The 16381-nt window shown below is 34.3% G+C and overlaps 1 protein-coding gene across 11 annotated transcripts in view; it reads left to right on the top strand.

The window, feature by feature from the left end:
• The window catches only part of SENP6 (SUMO specific peptidase 6), a 118375-nt gene that overhangs the window by 75898 nt on the left and 26096 nt on the right, over positions 1-16381 (top strand). For 10 of the 11 annotated variants that reach the window (XM_038554548.1, XM_038554552.1, XM_038554549.1 and 7 more), the window contains 6 exons: positions 2547-2717; positions 9076-9109; positions 9498-9692; positions 10977-11203; positions 12536-12645; positions 12794-12910. In XM_038554548.1, coding sequence (XP_038410476.1) covers positions 2547-2717; positions 9076-9109; positions 9498-9692; positions 10977-11203; positions 12536-12645; positions 12794-12910 — 854 coding nt within the window. Of the gene's footprint in view, positions 1-2546; positions 2718-9075; positions 9110-9497; positions 9693-10976; positions 11204-12535; positions 12646-12793; positions 12915-16381 lie in introns of those variants that run through there. The other variant, XM_038554559.1, reaches the window with a different exon arrangement.

Genomic DNA, 16381 nt, shown 5'->3' on the forward strand with positions numbered 1-16381 from the left:
CTACAGAGAGGGAGTATCTACATATACTGTATGTATAAACATGATTATTGGCAAACAAAATCATTGTTTATTAGTATGGAAATGGTTGAAGAAATTATGGTATATCTATACTGTAGACTGTTATGCAGCCATTGACTGAGAATTAGAGCTATGAAATGACTTTTAGGATCCTTACATGGTATTGGTAGGAATACCACAATACAGAAATATATCCATATTTTCTTATTTTTATAAAAAGAACTTTTTTAAAAAGACTTGTATGTTAAAAAATTATGTATGTGTATACAAATATAAAAATGTAGAAACCTCTATCCTTAGTTGTTACAATGGAAAACATACGAAAGACAAAGTAACTATAATGATGATGGAAGACTATGGATTACTATTTTAATACAACCTTGTGAATGCCTTTTCAAGCATTTCAGCCCAATAAAAATAGTAAATGAAGGGATGAATATACTTTATTAAATGAAAAGTATAGAACAGTGTGTACCAAAACACTGTAAACTGAAGTTAATCAGTAAATGTGAGTGGGGAAGAAACCGTGAACTCTTGAGTTGGTCCTTTGTGTATTTTTTGTTTCTTAAAATCAAGAAATAGAAGCAAACCACAGAAAAATGAGTAAAGGAAATGAATAGAGTTTTAAAAAGATAATAAAGCACTAAAAATGAAATTAAAAACATTTTGTTAACTGTCCGGTTGTTGAAAAATTTTAAAGTATATAATAGTGTGTCATTTTGGTTAGTGTTTGGAGAAATGAAATTATGGAAATTGGTATAGCTGTGTTGGAGGGCAGTTTGGCAATAGTTACATACATAACTATGATTTAGCTACCAAAATGCTTGGAGGAGAATAGTGTGTCATGGGGGTAAGGTCAAAAAGAACTCATATGTCCAACCTAGGAGGGTTCAGTTAAATAAATAATGGATTTCCGTATGATGGAATTTGTGGATAAACAGTTTTCATACTTCACACTGAATAAGAAGGGTTCCTTAGTGTTCTTTTAGAGGTTTCTTGGAAAAATACGGACTATTCACTTCTAGACGCAAACTCTCCACTTTGGATTCAACTGGAACTCTTAAATTATGTATTTTATTATTGAGCTAAATGACATTTCATTTGAAGAAATAATTCTGAAACTAAAAAAAGCTTTTAAACCTCTTTAATAGTTTCTATTAATAATTTGGGAAAATATTTATGATTAATCTGTTAATAAGCCTGAAAAAGCAGTTTGCAGAACTGAGTGTGTGAGTGTGTGCATGTGTGTTTTGTGTTAATTCATATTTTTTTCCTATGCCATAGATCATAGAAATGTCTCTAGAGGGACAATGGGGAAAATAGTGCCTATCTCTCCACAGTGGGGTTTTTTTTTCTTGCTTTCTATCAAGATCATGTTTTATTCTTGTGATAATAAGGCTTTTAACATAACTTTAGTTACCTTTAAATTATATACTCAAAGTAATATTTTATATTGTGATTAAATTGCATGTGGAAGTGAATGAAATATCAACAGATCAAGTACTTTAACATTTTAAAATATGCAAAGAAAAATCCTTTTGTAAATGACCATTCCCCTAAGTTACCTGTTTTCTAAAGAATTGCTGGTTTGGGGGGGTTGGTGCTTGAGTGGCTCAGTCAGTTAAATGTCTGCCTTCTGCTCAGGTCATGATCCCAGGGTCCTGGGATTGAGCCCTGAGTCAGGCTCCCTGCTCAGTAGGGAGTCTGCTGCTTTCCCTCCCTCTGCCCCTACCTCCCCCCCTCCACTTGTGGGGTCCTCTCCCTCTCTCTCTCTCTCAAATAAATAAAAGTTAAAAAAAAAAAAAGAATTGGTGATTCAATCCAAGCATTATGACCATTATTACTAGCTAAATTATCTAACATCTTACTCTGAAACACTGTGCTAAGCTGCTTGTATACACTAGTTCATTTGGACAGATACTCTTACTATTTTAAAGTTTAGTAAATCAAAACTTAAGGAGATATTGTTTTAAAAATTAGGTAATTGGGACACCTGAGGGGCTCAGTCAGGTAAGCATCTGCTTTTAGCTCATGTCATGATCCCGGGGTCCTGGGATTGAGCTCCGGGTCCTGGGATTAAGCCCGGCTTGGGACTCTGCTCAGCGGGAGTCTGCTTCTCCTCTGCTCTCCCTCTGCCTGCAGCTCTGCTTACTTGTGCTCTTGGGCTTACTCATGTGCTCTCTCTCGCTCTCTCTCTCTCTCTCTCTCTCTGTCAAATAAATAAAATCTTTTTTAAAGAATTAAATAACTAAACTGTGGTAGAGCTATGGTTTAAACCTAGGTAGTCTGATTCCCAGATTACCATTTCTCAATGCTGTGCTATTACTGGAATTTCATGGTATAGCTGGACAAAACAGGATTTCTGTTATATGAAATCAGTAAATATTTAATCTCCTGCTGAAGTAAAATCAGTCTTTTATGTTTTGATAATTACACTTTATGTTGAGTCTTTGCATATGTGTACAGCCTTGTTTGCAGCCTTGTGTTTTTAGTTTCTTATTAAGTGAAAAAAATTTCTTCTTTTTCAGTTTGGTAATTCTATTGTCAGCACACCTCTAAAACGTCGTAAAGTGACACCTCAAGAAACTTTAGTTGATCCTGTATCTTTAAGCTGCCAAAGTTCCTTTGACAGTGTCATTTTAAACTGTCGAAGTATACGAGTAGGAACACTCTTCCGGCTATTAATAGAGCCTGTAATTGTAAGTATATTTGTAAGCTTTTTACTGTACCAGTTATGAGATTCAAAATTCCATAGCTAAGGCTAATATATAATTTAAAATTTGTAAATTAAAATATTTAACTTAATAGAATATTAGAGATTATTTAAAGATTTCAAATTGCTTTAAGAGTATGTAGACAAGTATAAATAGCTCCTTACAATAAAAAAACAGTGGATTAAAATTTATGATATTTCAGGTAGTGACATATTCATCATAGATAATATTCTCACTGAGTTAGGAAAACCATTATGTTACTGTTTTATTCTCATACCAGCTCAGTGCATGGAAAGAGTATTTTAAAGAATGGCAATGAGAGAAAGAAGAATCCAAAAGCTTTGGGGCTACAGAAAAATGTCTTGCAACATTAAGACTCCTAGAAATAGATTATTGGAATAAATTGCCACTCAGGAGGCATTGTGCTTTTGGACTAGTTTGGTGTCTGCAAAGCCCAAAGGACTTTCTATAATTCTTTTATTGTACTTGTCATACCTGTTAATTCTGCTGCCACCAGTCTAATTCAATGTGTATTTTCTATTTGAAATTTTAATATAATATCCTTAACCAGCCTTCTTAGTCATCATCTTTCTTCTTTCTAATGTATTATATGCATTATTCATAGATTAATCTTCCTATAGCACTGCACTTAGTTTGTAACCTTTTATTTTATAAAGACTTAACTTGGTGTCTGAAGCTATTTTCATTTATTCTTTCAAACCCAGTCTGCTAGTATTGTTCTTGATACATAAAGCATAAAAGTCTTTAAGAAAACACATTATATTATATCAGGAAAGTGAAAAAGTTTTATTAATATTATTTAAATTATGGTAAGTAGTAGCTATTTTTTTTCTAGGAGTAGTAGTTTCAGGATACAATATGATCAATAGGAGAAAAAAAAAGGCCCTATCAGTGTATGAGAAAGTGAATTATGGATCTGATTTCTTACTACAGCAAAGCTATAGGGGAAACCTGCAATTTTTTTAAATCATTAACTCCAGCTTCTCACCATTTAAAAACTAGTAATCCAGAGATTTAAAGCAAATTATACACAGACTACACTATCTAGTACCCAGTAACATTGTAACGTACATCAGGGTTGTGAGAGATTTATGAAATTTGTGTTTTATTACAAGCCTTCTTCGTATAGATTATCCTTTCCTGGTTTCTGTTAACAAAAAGTATCATTATAGGGGCAGCCCCCATGGCGCAGCGGTTTAGTGCCACCTGCAGCCCGGGGTGTGATCCTGGAGACCCTGGATCGAGTCCCACATCGGGCTCCCTGAGTGAAGCCTGCTTCTCCCTCTGCCTGTGTCTCTGCCTCTCTCTCTCTCTGTGTCTCTCATGAATAAATAAATCTTTAAAAAAAAAAAAAAAAAGTATCATTATAAGTCAGAATACCTCAAAACTTCTCAGGGGTACCCTATAGGTTTTATGGCTTTTCCCCACATTAACATTGTTATTCAGAACTTTTCAACATGATAATTAAGGTTTTCCTAATAATTTAGACGTTTAGTTGAAAGTTGCATATTTGGTTGCAAGGTTAGCTAACAACTACATTAGGACACCTGGCTGGCTCAGTGAGTAGAACATGCGACACTTGATCTCAAGGTTGTGAGTTCCATTTTGGATGTAGAGGTTACTTTAGAAAAAAAAGAGTACTGCATTAAAATTTTGGATGTAGAGGTTACTTAGGAAAAAAAAAAGAGTACTGCATTAAAATTAAATTTTTTTTACATGAAAGTTACATGTTTGATTATATATGATATAGGTGGAAGAAACGAACTGCATGAATTTAAGAAATAAAAGGCAAAAAGTTTTTTCAATTTTAAAAAAGCAAAGTATTTGCAATATAAAATGTGTTCATACAGGTTTATTTTTTTAATGCTTAATATTTCAACCAAAAATAATTGTATTTTTATTGTGGAATTTTGTGATCTGTGGTATTAACTTTCCTTGTACCATGGGATTTTTCTAGAGAACATTCTTTGATAAAGGATAATTAATCTATAATTTTTTCAGATAATGTATTAAAAATAAAGATGATTTAGGGCACGTAGGTGGCTCAGCTTCTTAAGCATCAACTCTTGATTGTGGCTCCAGTCATGATCTCAGGGTCATGGGATCAAGCTCTGCATCAGGCTCCTGCTGGGTGTGGAGCCTACTTGGAATTCTCTCTCCTCACTGTGCCCCTCACTCTGGCCTCTCTTTCTCTTTCTCTCTCTCAAAAAAGAGAAAATAATAATAATAAAATGAAGATGATTTGACATTTTTTTCTTGAATATAACTTCATTATGTTTTTATAGTGAGATGATTTATCTGCCATGTCATCATTAATCTCAGAAACAGATTTTAAATGTTTTACTATTGGAGAGGCCCAGGTGGCTCAGCAGTTTAGCGCCGCCTTCAGCCCAGGGCCTGATCCTGGAGACCTGGGATCAAGTCCCACGTCAGGCTCCCTGCATGGAACCTGCTTCTCCCTCTGCCGTTGTCTCTGCCTCTCTCTCTTTGTGTCTCTCATGAATAAATAAATAAAATCTCTTTAAAAAAATAAATGTTTTACCATTTTAAATATTTTATCAAATCTCATTTATTATTGGTTAATTTAATTTTTTAAAATTCATTTATTGCAAGTAGCGGTACTATCTAGAAGTGCCGATTTTAAATCCTTTTTTTTTTTTTTAAAGATTTTATTTATTCCTTTGAATAAATAAAGGGGAGGCAGAGAGAGAGGGAGAAGCAGGCTCCCTGCTCAGCCCCGATGCAGGGCTTGATCCCAGGACCCTGTGATCATGATCTGAACTGAAGACAGAGGCTTAACTGACTAAGCCACCCAGGCGCCCTGCCAATTTTAAATCATTTTATTTTGTTCTTAAATAAGCTCTCTATGCCCATTGTGGACTGAACTCATGACTTTGAGATCAAGAGTCACATATTCTACTAAGTGAGCCAGCCATTTTTATTTAAAAGTAGTGTCAATTTGGGCAGCCCTGGTGGCTCAGCGGTTTAGCACCGCCTTCAGCCCAGGGCGTGATCCTGAGACCCGGAATCGAGTCCCATGTTGGGCTCCCTGCATGGAGCCTGCTTCTCCCTCTGCTTGTGTCTCTGCCCTCTCCCCCTCTCTCTCTGTGTCTCAAATAAATAAAAATTAAAAAAAAATCTTAAAAAAAAAGTAGTGTCAATTTTATTTAAAAGTAAATACTTTTATTTTACAGGGAAATGGCTTACATTATTAGGAGTACTATATATACCCCCAATATAATACAATTCCTCATTTTTCCAGTGAGAAAATTGAGAAGATACAAAATCAAGGTTTTTAGCCAACATAAATTTAGAAGCTCTTGGAGATTATGGTGAAATGTCTACTTGTAATTTACTTACAAATTTTTAAAGGACAGATACTTAAAATCTACTTCTTTCTATTTTTACATCTCAAGTGACAGTGTTATTTAAATGCTTCCATATTAGTATTTATGTAATCCTTATTGCTCTTTTTTGAGTCATCTAACATACTTTTTAAAGCATGTAACTTTAGCTTCTATGTATGTAGGAATGTTTCCCAAGCTATCAGTAAGCATTTTTGGTGTCCCCAAAAACACTGTCCTCAAACAGTGTGTCCTCAAACACAGTCTTTAGAAGGGTATAGTTTGTATTACATTTTAGACTTTGCAGTTGTAATAATTACTAAATGTATAGTTCTTTGTTTCCTTTTTCTACATTGTAGAAGTTTTTAAACAGAAAAGTTGAAATAGGTGGCTCAGTCGGTTAAGTGTCTGCTTTTGACTCAGGTTATGATCCTAGGGTCCTGAGATCAAGCCCTGAATTGGGCTCTCTGCTCAGCAGGGAGCATGCTTCTCCCCCTCTCTCTGACTTCCCCCTAATTGTGCACGCGCTCGCTCTCTCTCTGTCAAATAAATAAATAAAATCTTGGGATCCCTGGGTGGCGCAGCGGTTTGGCGCCTGCCTTTGGCCCAGGGCGCGATCCTGGAGACCCGGGATCGAATCCCACGTCGGGCTCCCGGTGCATGGAGCCTGCTTCTCCCTCTGCCTGTGTCTCTGCCTCTCTCTCTCTCTCTATCTCTGTGACTATCATAAATAAATAAAAATTAAAAAAAAATAAATAAAATCTTTAAAAAAATTTTTTATTAAAATTAAAAAATTTTAAAGATTTATTTATTCATGAGAGACACACAGAGAGAGGTAGAGACACACAGGCAGAGTGAGAAGTAGGCTCTATGCAGGGAGCCTGATGTGGGAGTCAATCCTGGGACTTCAGGATCACTCCTTGGGCCGAATGCAGATGCTTAACTGGTTGCTGAGCCACCCACGCATCCCTAAAATATTTTTTTTTAAAAGAGTTGAAATAATTTTACAGTGAACACTCCAAAAAGTCCCATTTAGATCCTGCCATTAGCATTTTACTAAACTTAAACTTGCTTTTTGTATATCTATTCATCCTTCTATATATCAGTCCAAATCACTTATTTTTTTTTTCATTTGTTTTTATTGAAGTTCGATTTGCCAACATATAGCAACACTTATTTTTAAGTAGGCTCCATACCCAGTATGGATCTTGAACTCTCACAATTCTGAGATCAAGAGTTGCATGCTCTACCGAGTGAGCCAGGCACCCTCCAATTAACTAATTAATTATTAAAATTTTAGTTAGTGAACATATAGTGCAATACTGGTTTCTGGAATAAAATTCAGTGATTCATAATTTATGTACAACACCCGGTACTCATCACAGGTGCCGTCCTTAATGCCCTTCATCCATCTAGCCCATCTCCCGCTTCTCTCCTTAATTTGTTCTCTATTGGAAAGAGTCTTTTGTGGTTAGGGGGCACCTGTTGGCTCAGGGGTTATCCGTCTAACTTCGGATTTCATCTTAGGTCATGATCCTAGGGTTTCAAGATCAAGCCCCCATGTCAGGCTCCAAGCTGGGTGTGGAGCCTGCTTAAGATTCTTAAGATTCTTTCTCCCCTTTTCCTCTACCCCTTTTCGCCCTCTCTTTCTCAAAAAAAAAAAAAAAAGTCTCTTATGGTTGTTTCCCTCTCCTTTTTTTCTTTTCCCCCTTCCCATATGTTTTCCTGTTTTCTTAAATTCCATATGAGTGAGTCATGGTATTTATCTTACTCTGACTTATTTCACGTAGCATAATACATCTAGCTCCATCCACATCATTGCAAATGGCCTCTATTTTCAAATGCATTTTGGAATTCTTGTTTACTTTTTTCATTCTCTCAACACAACATTATAAAGTGAGTAATAATTCAGGATATAGTGAGCTTAATATTTCTTTCTATGTCAAAATAATTCAGTTAGAAAATCACCTTTTATAACTACCAATAATAACTGATTGAGGCAAGATCTTCAGTGGATGGTAAAGCCATTTGCAGATAGGTTATTAGGGAACAGGATATAAACCAGCTTTCAGGTATCTCTCCACAGATTACTATTTAATTACTAAGGGAAAAATACATCTTTACATTGCTTTTGCCAAGTGATTAAGCTTGTATCTGTAATGGGACAGCCTAACATGTGCCTTCCAGTATGATAATAATAGGAGGTGCAAAATATCACCTGTGTGCTGTATTTGCTGGAAATGTATGACCTAAATTTTAAAATGTAGCAACACAAGTTCAAGATGTATATATTTTGCAGATCTTAGCCTGGATTCTTCAAAGGCTATGTCATAAAGAACAGAAAGGGGCATATTTCTGGTCTAGACTAGGGTAGACAAAAGAGGCAAATATAACCTTGACAGAACATGGATTGGAGAAGTTAAAACACAATAAAGAACAATTTTGAATAATTGGGAAAATTTGAGTAATAAGTATGTTGGATGGAGTTAATCTTGATTTTTTTTAGATGTGGTAATGCTGTTTTGGTTGTGTAGGAGAATGTCCTTGTTCTTGGGAGATGCATCCTGAAAGATTTAGAGATGGAATATCATGATGCCTTCTGCTTGCCATTTTATGTTGATTTAGCAAAAGGGAGGTGTGTATGTACATAGAAAGAGTGATGGGGATTAGGCGAGGCAAAATTTTAATAGTTGGACTCTAGATAAAGAATATTCAGGTATTGATTGTAAAATTTGGTCAATGTCTCTTTGGAGTTATAAGAAATAAACTGATAATATAAGACATGTTCTAAGTGCTTGAATTAAAAGGTGAAGCTTGCCTTTCTGAAGATAATTTGGAATGAGGGGATAGCTCATATTTAAGTACATGGTAGATGGTTTTGTTTTTCTGCCTTCTATAGTCTAAGTCTCAATGTGTCATTTACAGTATTTGTAGCAAAATCTTCATTAAGTCTGTGGTACTAATTTCTTACTTTTTAGTTTTGTTTAGATTTTATCAAGATACAGCTAGAAGGTAAGCTATTTTATGTCTTTTTAGTCACTAAAGCTTTCTTTACAATAAAACACTTTACAGGAATAAAATATTAAATGATATTCATGGAATTCATGAATATGATTACTTATGTATTCTTAACAGAAGGCATGTATCTTAATAGTATAATTTTATTCTGTAACATAAAACCTATGTTTAATTTTATAAGTATACTTCATTAGAATCTTCATTTGAAAAAATATAGAAGCTTCTTTAATATAGTTATAAAAATTTTTCATATCCCACTACAGTTAATATACATAGATGTAGCAAATATGTGGTTAACTTTAAACTTGTATTTCCTCACCGTTTCCTCCATTCATGATTTTAAGAATTGATTCCTTTTCTAATTCCATTTATTTTCCTCCAGAACCAGAAAATGATCCTGTAGGGATTACTTTAAATACCTCTGATCTAACTAAATGTGAATGGTGTAATGTCCGAAAATTACCAGTCGTGTTTCTTCAGACAATACCAGCAGTTTATCAAAAGCTGAGCATGCAACTGCAAATGAATATGGAGGATAAAGTTTGGAATGATTCTAAAGGAATAAATAAATTAACAAGTAAGTTTTTAGGACACATTATAATACATACAGTGCATTGCATAACAGTGTGAGTGTGCTTTAGCAAACAGATGTCTTAGATGTTATTTTTATCCACAATCTTCATAGTGATCTTGTAAGATCTATAATTATATATGTGTACATATATATGTATATATAATATAATTATATATAATTTTATATATAATCATATATATATATAAAGCCCACAGAAAGTGGAATTTGTAAAGATAAAACTCTCCACCATGCCTCCCTCCCCCAATAAACCCTCCCTCACACCTTCAAAAAAAACCATGCTCCCCACTAAAGATGAAACTCAGGTTTATCTACTTCGAAAGTTTTCAGGGGCATCTGGGTGGCTCAGTAGTTGAGTGTCTGCCTTTGGCTCAGGGCATGATCCCGGGGTCCTGAGATCAAGTTCTGCATCAGGCTCCCCACAGGGGAACTACGTCTCCCTCTGCCTATGTTTCTGCCTCTCTCTCTCTCTCTGTCTCTCATGAATAAATAAATAAAATCTTAAAATTTTTTTTTTTCAAAATGAGTTAAAACTCAAAAGAGATCTGCACTCCTATTTTAACACTATAATTTGAGTAAGATGAAAATTTTTTAATGCACTGGTAGGAGTGCTAAATATAGATCAACCATATAATTCTGGAATATTTGAAACAGCCTGAGTAGGAACTTTGCTGGCTCATAGATAGGTCTTTATCCTCTACAATAATAGAAGTAGTTCTCCAGTTTGTTTCCCTTCACCTCTAACATTTAGCATGATTAATTGTAAAGTAAATACTTTTCATCAGTTAATTGTTGCTTTATCTTAATGATGAATAAAGAATAACTACTATTAAAGTTGCAAGAATTGGCACATTAGTGAGTAGGAGTTTTTGCAGTTAAATTCTCTAGAGATACTGATAGTTCACCTGGCAGTTTTTTATTTGTGTTTGACAAAAATGTTAATTGAAATATATTTAAAACTCTATATATGTGTATCCTATTAAATGAATTAGTTACATCCATATATAGATTTGTTCTTGAGCTTGCAGCTTGCTGCTAGGGTAATGTATTCTGGTTCCTGTGTCTTAATAACTTTTAGGTAACATTGCTAGGTGACACTGTCATTGTCTTTATTCCAGTATTGTGTATCTGTTGTATATCAAACAGTATTTTGAACACTGACACCAGGATTTCTGATGATATCCTTGGAAATAACTAGTTGTTACTCTTTTCCCGTATCTGTTTATCTGTTTTTGTTTTTCCTCTTAAAGTTATTATTTTTTTTTTCAGATTTGGAAGAACAATACATAATTTTAATTTTTCAAAATGGCCTAGATCCTCAGGCAAATATGGTATTTGAAAGTATCATTACTGACATTGGTATAAAGAACAATGTGTCCAATTTTTTTGCAAAAATTCCATTTGAAGAAGCCAATAGCAGACTTGTTGCCTGTACAAGAACCTATGAAGAGAGCATCAAAGGAAGTTGTGTGCAAAAAGAAAACAAAATTAAAAATGTAATTATGTTTTTTAGTTTTTTAAATATTTAGTAGCTTTAAAGGGAAATATGTTTCATTATTCTACTGCTCATTTTGGACTTAGATATTTTTAATTCCATTTCAGAATTATTTGCTTTTATATGTTATTTGTAAACTATCTTGTGTCAAAACATTAATGGTGGGTAGGTGACTTGTGACAAAAATAGTAGTTGGTACAGGTCTCAGAAACAGTTCCTTTCCACATTCTTACTGTTATCTCTTTATCTTTTCTTTTTTCTTTCATCTTGTTTTCTTTTCCCTCCACTCTGAACATGCATGCTCATATACTGCTACATTGAAATTGTTACTCTTAAATTTGCTAGTGGTTCCCACTGATGCCATTGGCCTCAACAGATAAAGGAATTTTGGTCCTTGATGTACATTTATATGTAACATGTGCATACATGTTTAAAAATTTAGGAAACAAAGAATATCTGCCTTTTGATTGTCACTGTCAATATATGTACCCAATCCTAGAATAACTATATAGTGAATAACTCCGAAGCCACCTGAACCAAAGGCTGTGTATTCTTTTAACATATGGTATAATGTTATATGACACAGATTTGTGGCCTAACCCTGCAACTGAATTTTCCCGACTTAATTTATTAGAAATACTTTAAATCTTTCAACCTGCCTACAGATTGGAAATAGGGCTATCCAAGGCACAATCTTAGTGAAGTTGAGCGAGGTCTCCCCAGAGAAGAGCTATTTACACGGTTAGTGGTTTGATGAAAAGAACAGAAGGAAGGGGAATCATTCCCCTTCTTTTACAGAACTTGCTACAAGGGTATTAAGAAGGAAGAAAAGAGCATCAGGAGCCATAAGGCAGCTGTGATAGAAAAAAATATGAGTGTAATGCTCTTTCTTTAAGGACTTCTTCATTCTGGGGAACTGAAGCTCATTGGACTGTGTTTCCTGAGCCTCTACTCCCATATCCCATGGATTGCCTAGTAATTGAACTTAGGTAGGCCTCCACTCCCAGAATCAAAAACCACTACATCTGTTCTTTGGATTTACAAACATAATCTAATTTAATAAGGATGATAGAAGTGATAGACAAGATACCAAAAAACCATTGTTAAAAAAATTGGAAGAGTATCACTGCTCTAGAAACTATACATACAAAGAATGTGGGTCCTGGTTTTTCCTGTTTCTTATTTTTGTTAAAAATCATGTATACTTTTTAAATTCATATTTTAAAATTTCTTAAATTCTAAAGTATTTCATGCCTTGTGCTTTGCTTTTTTTTATTGAAAAATTTCCCAGTTGATTTTGTAAACTAACTGATAATTTAATTTCCTTTACCAGGTGTCCCTTGAATCTAAAATACAACTTAAAAACAAACAAGAATTCCAGTTTTTTGATGATGATGAAGAAACTGGAGAGAATCATACCATCTTCATGGGCCCTGTAGAAAAGTGAGAGTATTAATTTACATTTGCAATGCTTTTAACTTCCTTTTCTACTTTATTACGTATCAATTACACCCACACGTACACGTATATTTTTTCATTTGCTTGGGTTTCTTTCTTTTTTAAGTTGGTTATATGTTTTATTTTGTTACAGATTGATAGTATATCCACCACCTCCAGCTAAGGGAGGCATCTCTGTTACTAATGAGGACCTGCACTGTCTAAGTGAAGGAGAATTTTTAAATGACGTTATTATAGACTTTTATTTGAAGTAAGTTCATCTTCTACTTTCGTTTAGCATATCTTTAACATCCTATTGTGTTATGTCTTTGTTTTCTAGAATCAGAACGATTGGGTTTTGAATTCTATCACTGCTACTTATGTGACAGGGAAATTATTTAATGTCTCTACCTGTGTTTTCTCATTTAAAAAGTGAGAATAAGAATAATAAGATCTCAAGGGTATGAGAATTAAATACGTGTCAAGCACTAGGAAAATGCTTGTTACATGCAGCATGTTCAGCTTATTGTGTTATACTGCTTTAAGCCTTTAAAAAACTGGTACTACTCTAAATTAGGTAATAAACCTTTGAGCAAGCACAGAAGTGTGATTTTACTTGATATTCATCAAGTGCCAGCTTTGTGCAACATACTGTGTTAGAAGTTTATGGTCTTGTAGGGAACACAAATATGGGATTAAAGCATTGACAGAAACATTAACATGGTATAGATGCAGCACCAAAGAATGCTTCATTCTCTTTGGGGGTTGGGAAATGTAACCAAGAAGCTTTCCTGGAAGAGCTTACATCATGACCCAGTATACACATGCATATACATGTATGTGCAGTGGGTTTATACATGTATAAATCTGTATGTGTTTACTGGTTTGTGATATAAAATGAGTGTGTGTATGCAACAAAACAGAACTTAACTATTAGTATATCCAGCACTTGCCAATATTTTCTAGTTTATTCAAATGTATTTCATAAAACAATGTTTTTTTAAAGAACTGATTGTTGAAAGCTGCTGAATTGATTTTATAGCCTACTAATGGTTGTAGTTAACAGTTTGGGAAAAGAATACATTGATCAGAGACACAGTATCATAATTGAACTTCCTTAAGATCATTTTGAAAAGCATATTCATTGTGTATGTCTAGATCAGAGATGATTTGAGGAGATTTAATTAAGGTGATATAAGCCTGATTAAGGGGCACTTGTATGTCTCAGTTGATTAAGCTTCCAACCTCTGAATTCAAGCCCCCCATTGGGCTCAACACTAAGTGTAGCCTACTTAAAAAAAAAAAAAAACCAACTCATTAAGCCATTATAATTGGCGTGAAGAGGAAGTGTTTTTTAAGAGGTAGAGTTGTTTAGCAACTGAATGAATGGATATTAAGAAGAGGAATGGATGACAGATAACTCCATGCTTTCTAACTAGTGAGACCTGTTAAATGATTTTGTCACTGACTGTGAAGCAATGAACAAAAAAACAGAACAGTTTTGGGTGGAGGAAGGGATAAGTTCATTTTTAGATGTTAGTGACACAACCAAAGGGACAGTACCAATGAACAGTTGAGTATATGGCTCTTGAGGTTTTTGAGTTCTGGCCTGGAGACATAGAGAGTTAGGGGGCTTTATTTTGCAAGTGGTACTTTAATTATGAGGAAGGGGTAAAATTGCTTAGGTAGAAATATAGAGTGAGAAAAAGCTATAAGGACAGAATCTGGAGAGCTAGAGAAGAAAGATTCTTATGAATAAATTCTGAAGGATCTGAGAAATAAGAAGAAAAATCCAGAGTTGAGTTGTCATGAAATTGAAGGGAAGTGAAAGCTTTAAAGGAAGATACATTTAGTAGTCAGTAGAGATTAAGGCAGATAAGAGCTAAGAATAACTTTAAGGTCACAGTGACCCTGAGCTAATACATGTCAAATATACAGAGCTGGACTTGCACCCTGGTCCCTGGGGAATAATGAGGTACTCTGTTTTCTCTCTATCCAGCAGAAGTAGTATCGGTGGAGACGTGGTGGGGAGACTCCCATCCCTACTCATCAGTAACACAGAGCTCTTCTGTTTCTCATAATAGTGGCCTAGTAGAGAACCTGAACTTCCACCTCCATCTGGCTGTAATGAGGTGGAGCCCACTACATCTACTGGAAGATGGCCAGGGGAGGCCTACAAGAATTAAATAAGTTGTAGGGTCCCGTAACATAATACTCGAAATGCCCATATTTCCATTGAAAATCACTTACGTGACCAATAAGCAGAAAGAGCTCAAATGGAATGAGAAAACATAATGTAAATAGATAGTCAACACCAAGATGGCACAGATATTAGAATTATAGAATTAGAATTATGACAGATTTTGAAGCATCCATTATAAAAATCCTTCAGGGAACCATTGTGAACAAAAGTGAAACTTAAGAAAATCTAGATATAAAGGAGAAAGAAATGGAAATTTTAGAACTAAAACTGTAATAACAAATAAAAGCCTTAACAGGCTCAACATCAAAATGGAGAGGACAGAGGAAAGAATCAGTGACCTAGAAGATAGAACTTATCATTAACTACATCCACCTTATTTATTTATTTACTTTGAAGATTTGTGTATTTGACGGGGAAGGAACAGTGAGAGAGAGAAAAAGATACTCTCAAGCAGGCTCCCTGCTGAGCATGGAGCCCAAAGTGAAGCTCAATCTCAGGACTCTTGAGATTATACCCTGAGTGGAAATTGAGAGTTGGATGCTCAACTGACCAAGTCATCCAGGCACCCCTAACTTCTTCCTTTCCTTCCCCTTCCCCTTCCCTTTTCCCTTTTCCCTTTTCCCTTTTTTCTTTTCTTTTCTTTTTTCTTTTCTTTTCTTTTCTTTTCTTTTCTTTCTTTTCTTTTCTTTTCTTTTCTTTTCTTTTCTTTTCTTTTCTTTTCTTTCTTTTCTTTTTTTTCTTTCTTTCCAACATTCATTTTAAATGCACTATTTATGTTAATGAAAAGACCAAGATTGGCAAAGTTGTGGATTAATTAAACACCATAGCCCAACTATGTCCTATCTGCAAAAAAAGGTGACTTCAAAGATAATAATATATGTAAATTGAAAATAAAAGGATGGAAAATATATACCAAGCAAATATTCAAGCGAGATTTAACTATATTATTATTAGAAAAATAAACTTTAGAACAAAAACAATTACCAGGTGTAGAAAGGGATGCTCTACAATGCTAAATAAATCCACCAAGAAGACTTAGCAATCCTAAATAGGTATGTACCATACAACAGAGCTACAAAATATATAAATCAAAAATGAACCTATCTAATAAGAGAAACAGACAAATCCAGAAAGATGGAGACTTCAGTTGCCTTCTCTCAACAATTGATAGAATAACTAAATTCGAACAAGGTCAACAACGTCATCAGCTAAAAGATATGCTTCATGTCAGGGCATAATATTATATTCCTATTTATGTTAACTATACCCATTTTCAAAGGTACTATTTTTCTTTTGAAGATTTGATAGTAATGGATTATATTTCAATAAATTATAAAATGTATCCTAGATTTGCTAGCAAGAGAAAGTGTCATAGATTTTAAATGCTTAACTTTGCAGATGTTAGATTCCTCTGAGACCTAACAAACACATTCAATAATGAGTTGGGGAGAAAAATGAGTTCAAAGTTCTTCATAGTTAAGACAAAAGATGTTATCTCATACAAATGGCCAACAAATGTATGAAAAAAATCTTCCATAT

The sequence above is a fragment of the Canis lupus genome, chromosome 12, assembly GCF_011100685.1.
Source record: "Canis lupus familiaris isolate Mischka breed German Shepherd chromosome 12, alternate assembly UU_Cfam_GSD_1.0, whole genome shotgun sequence".
In the NCBI taxonomy this organism is placed as follows: Eukaryota; Metazoa; Chordata; class Mammalia; order Carnivora; family Canidae; genus Canis; species Canis lupus.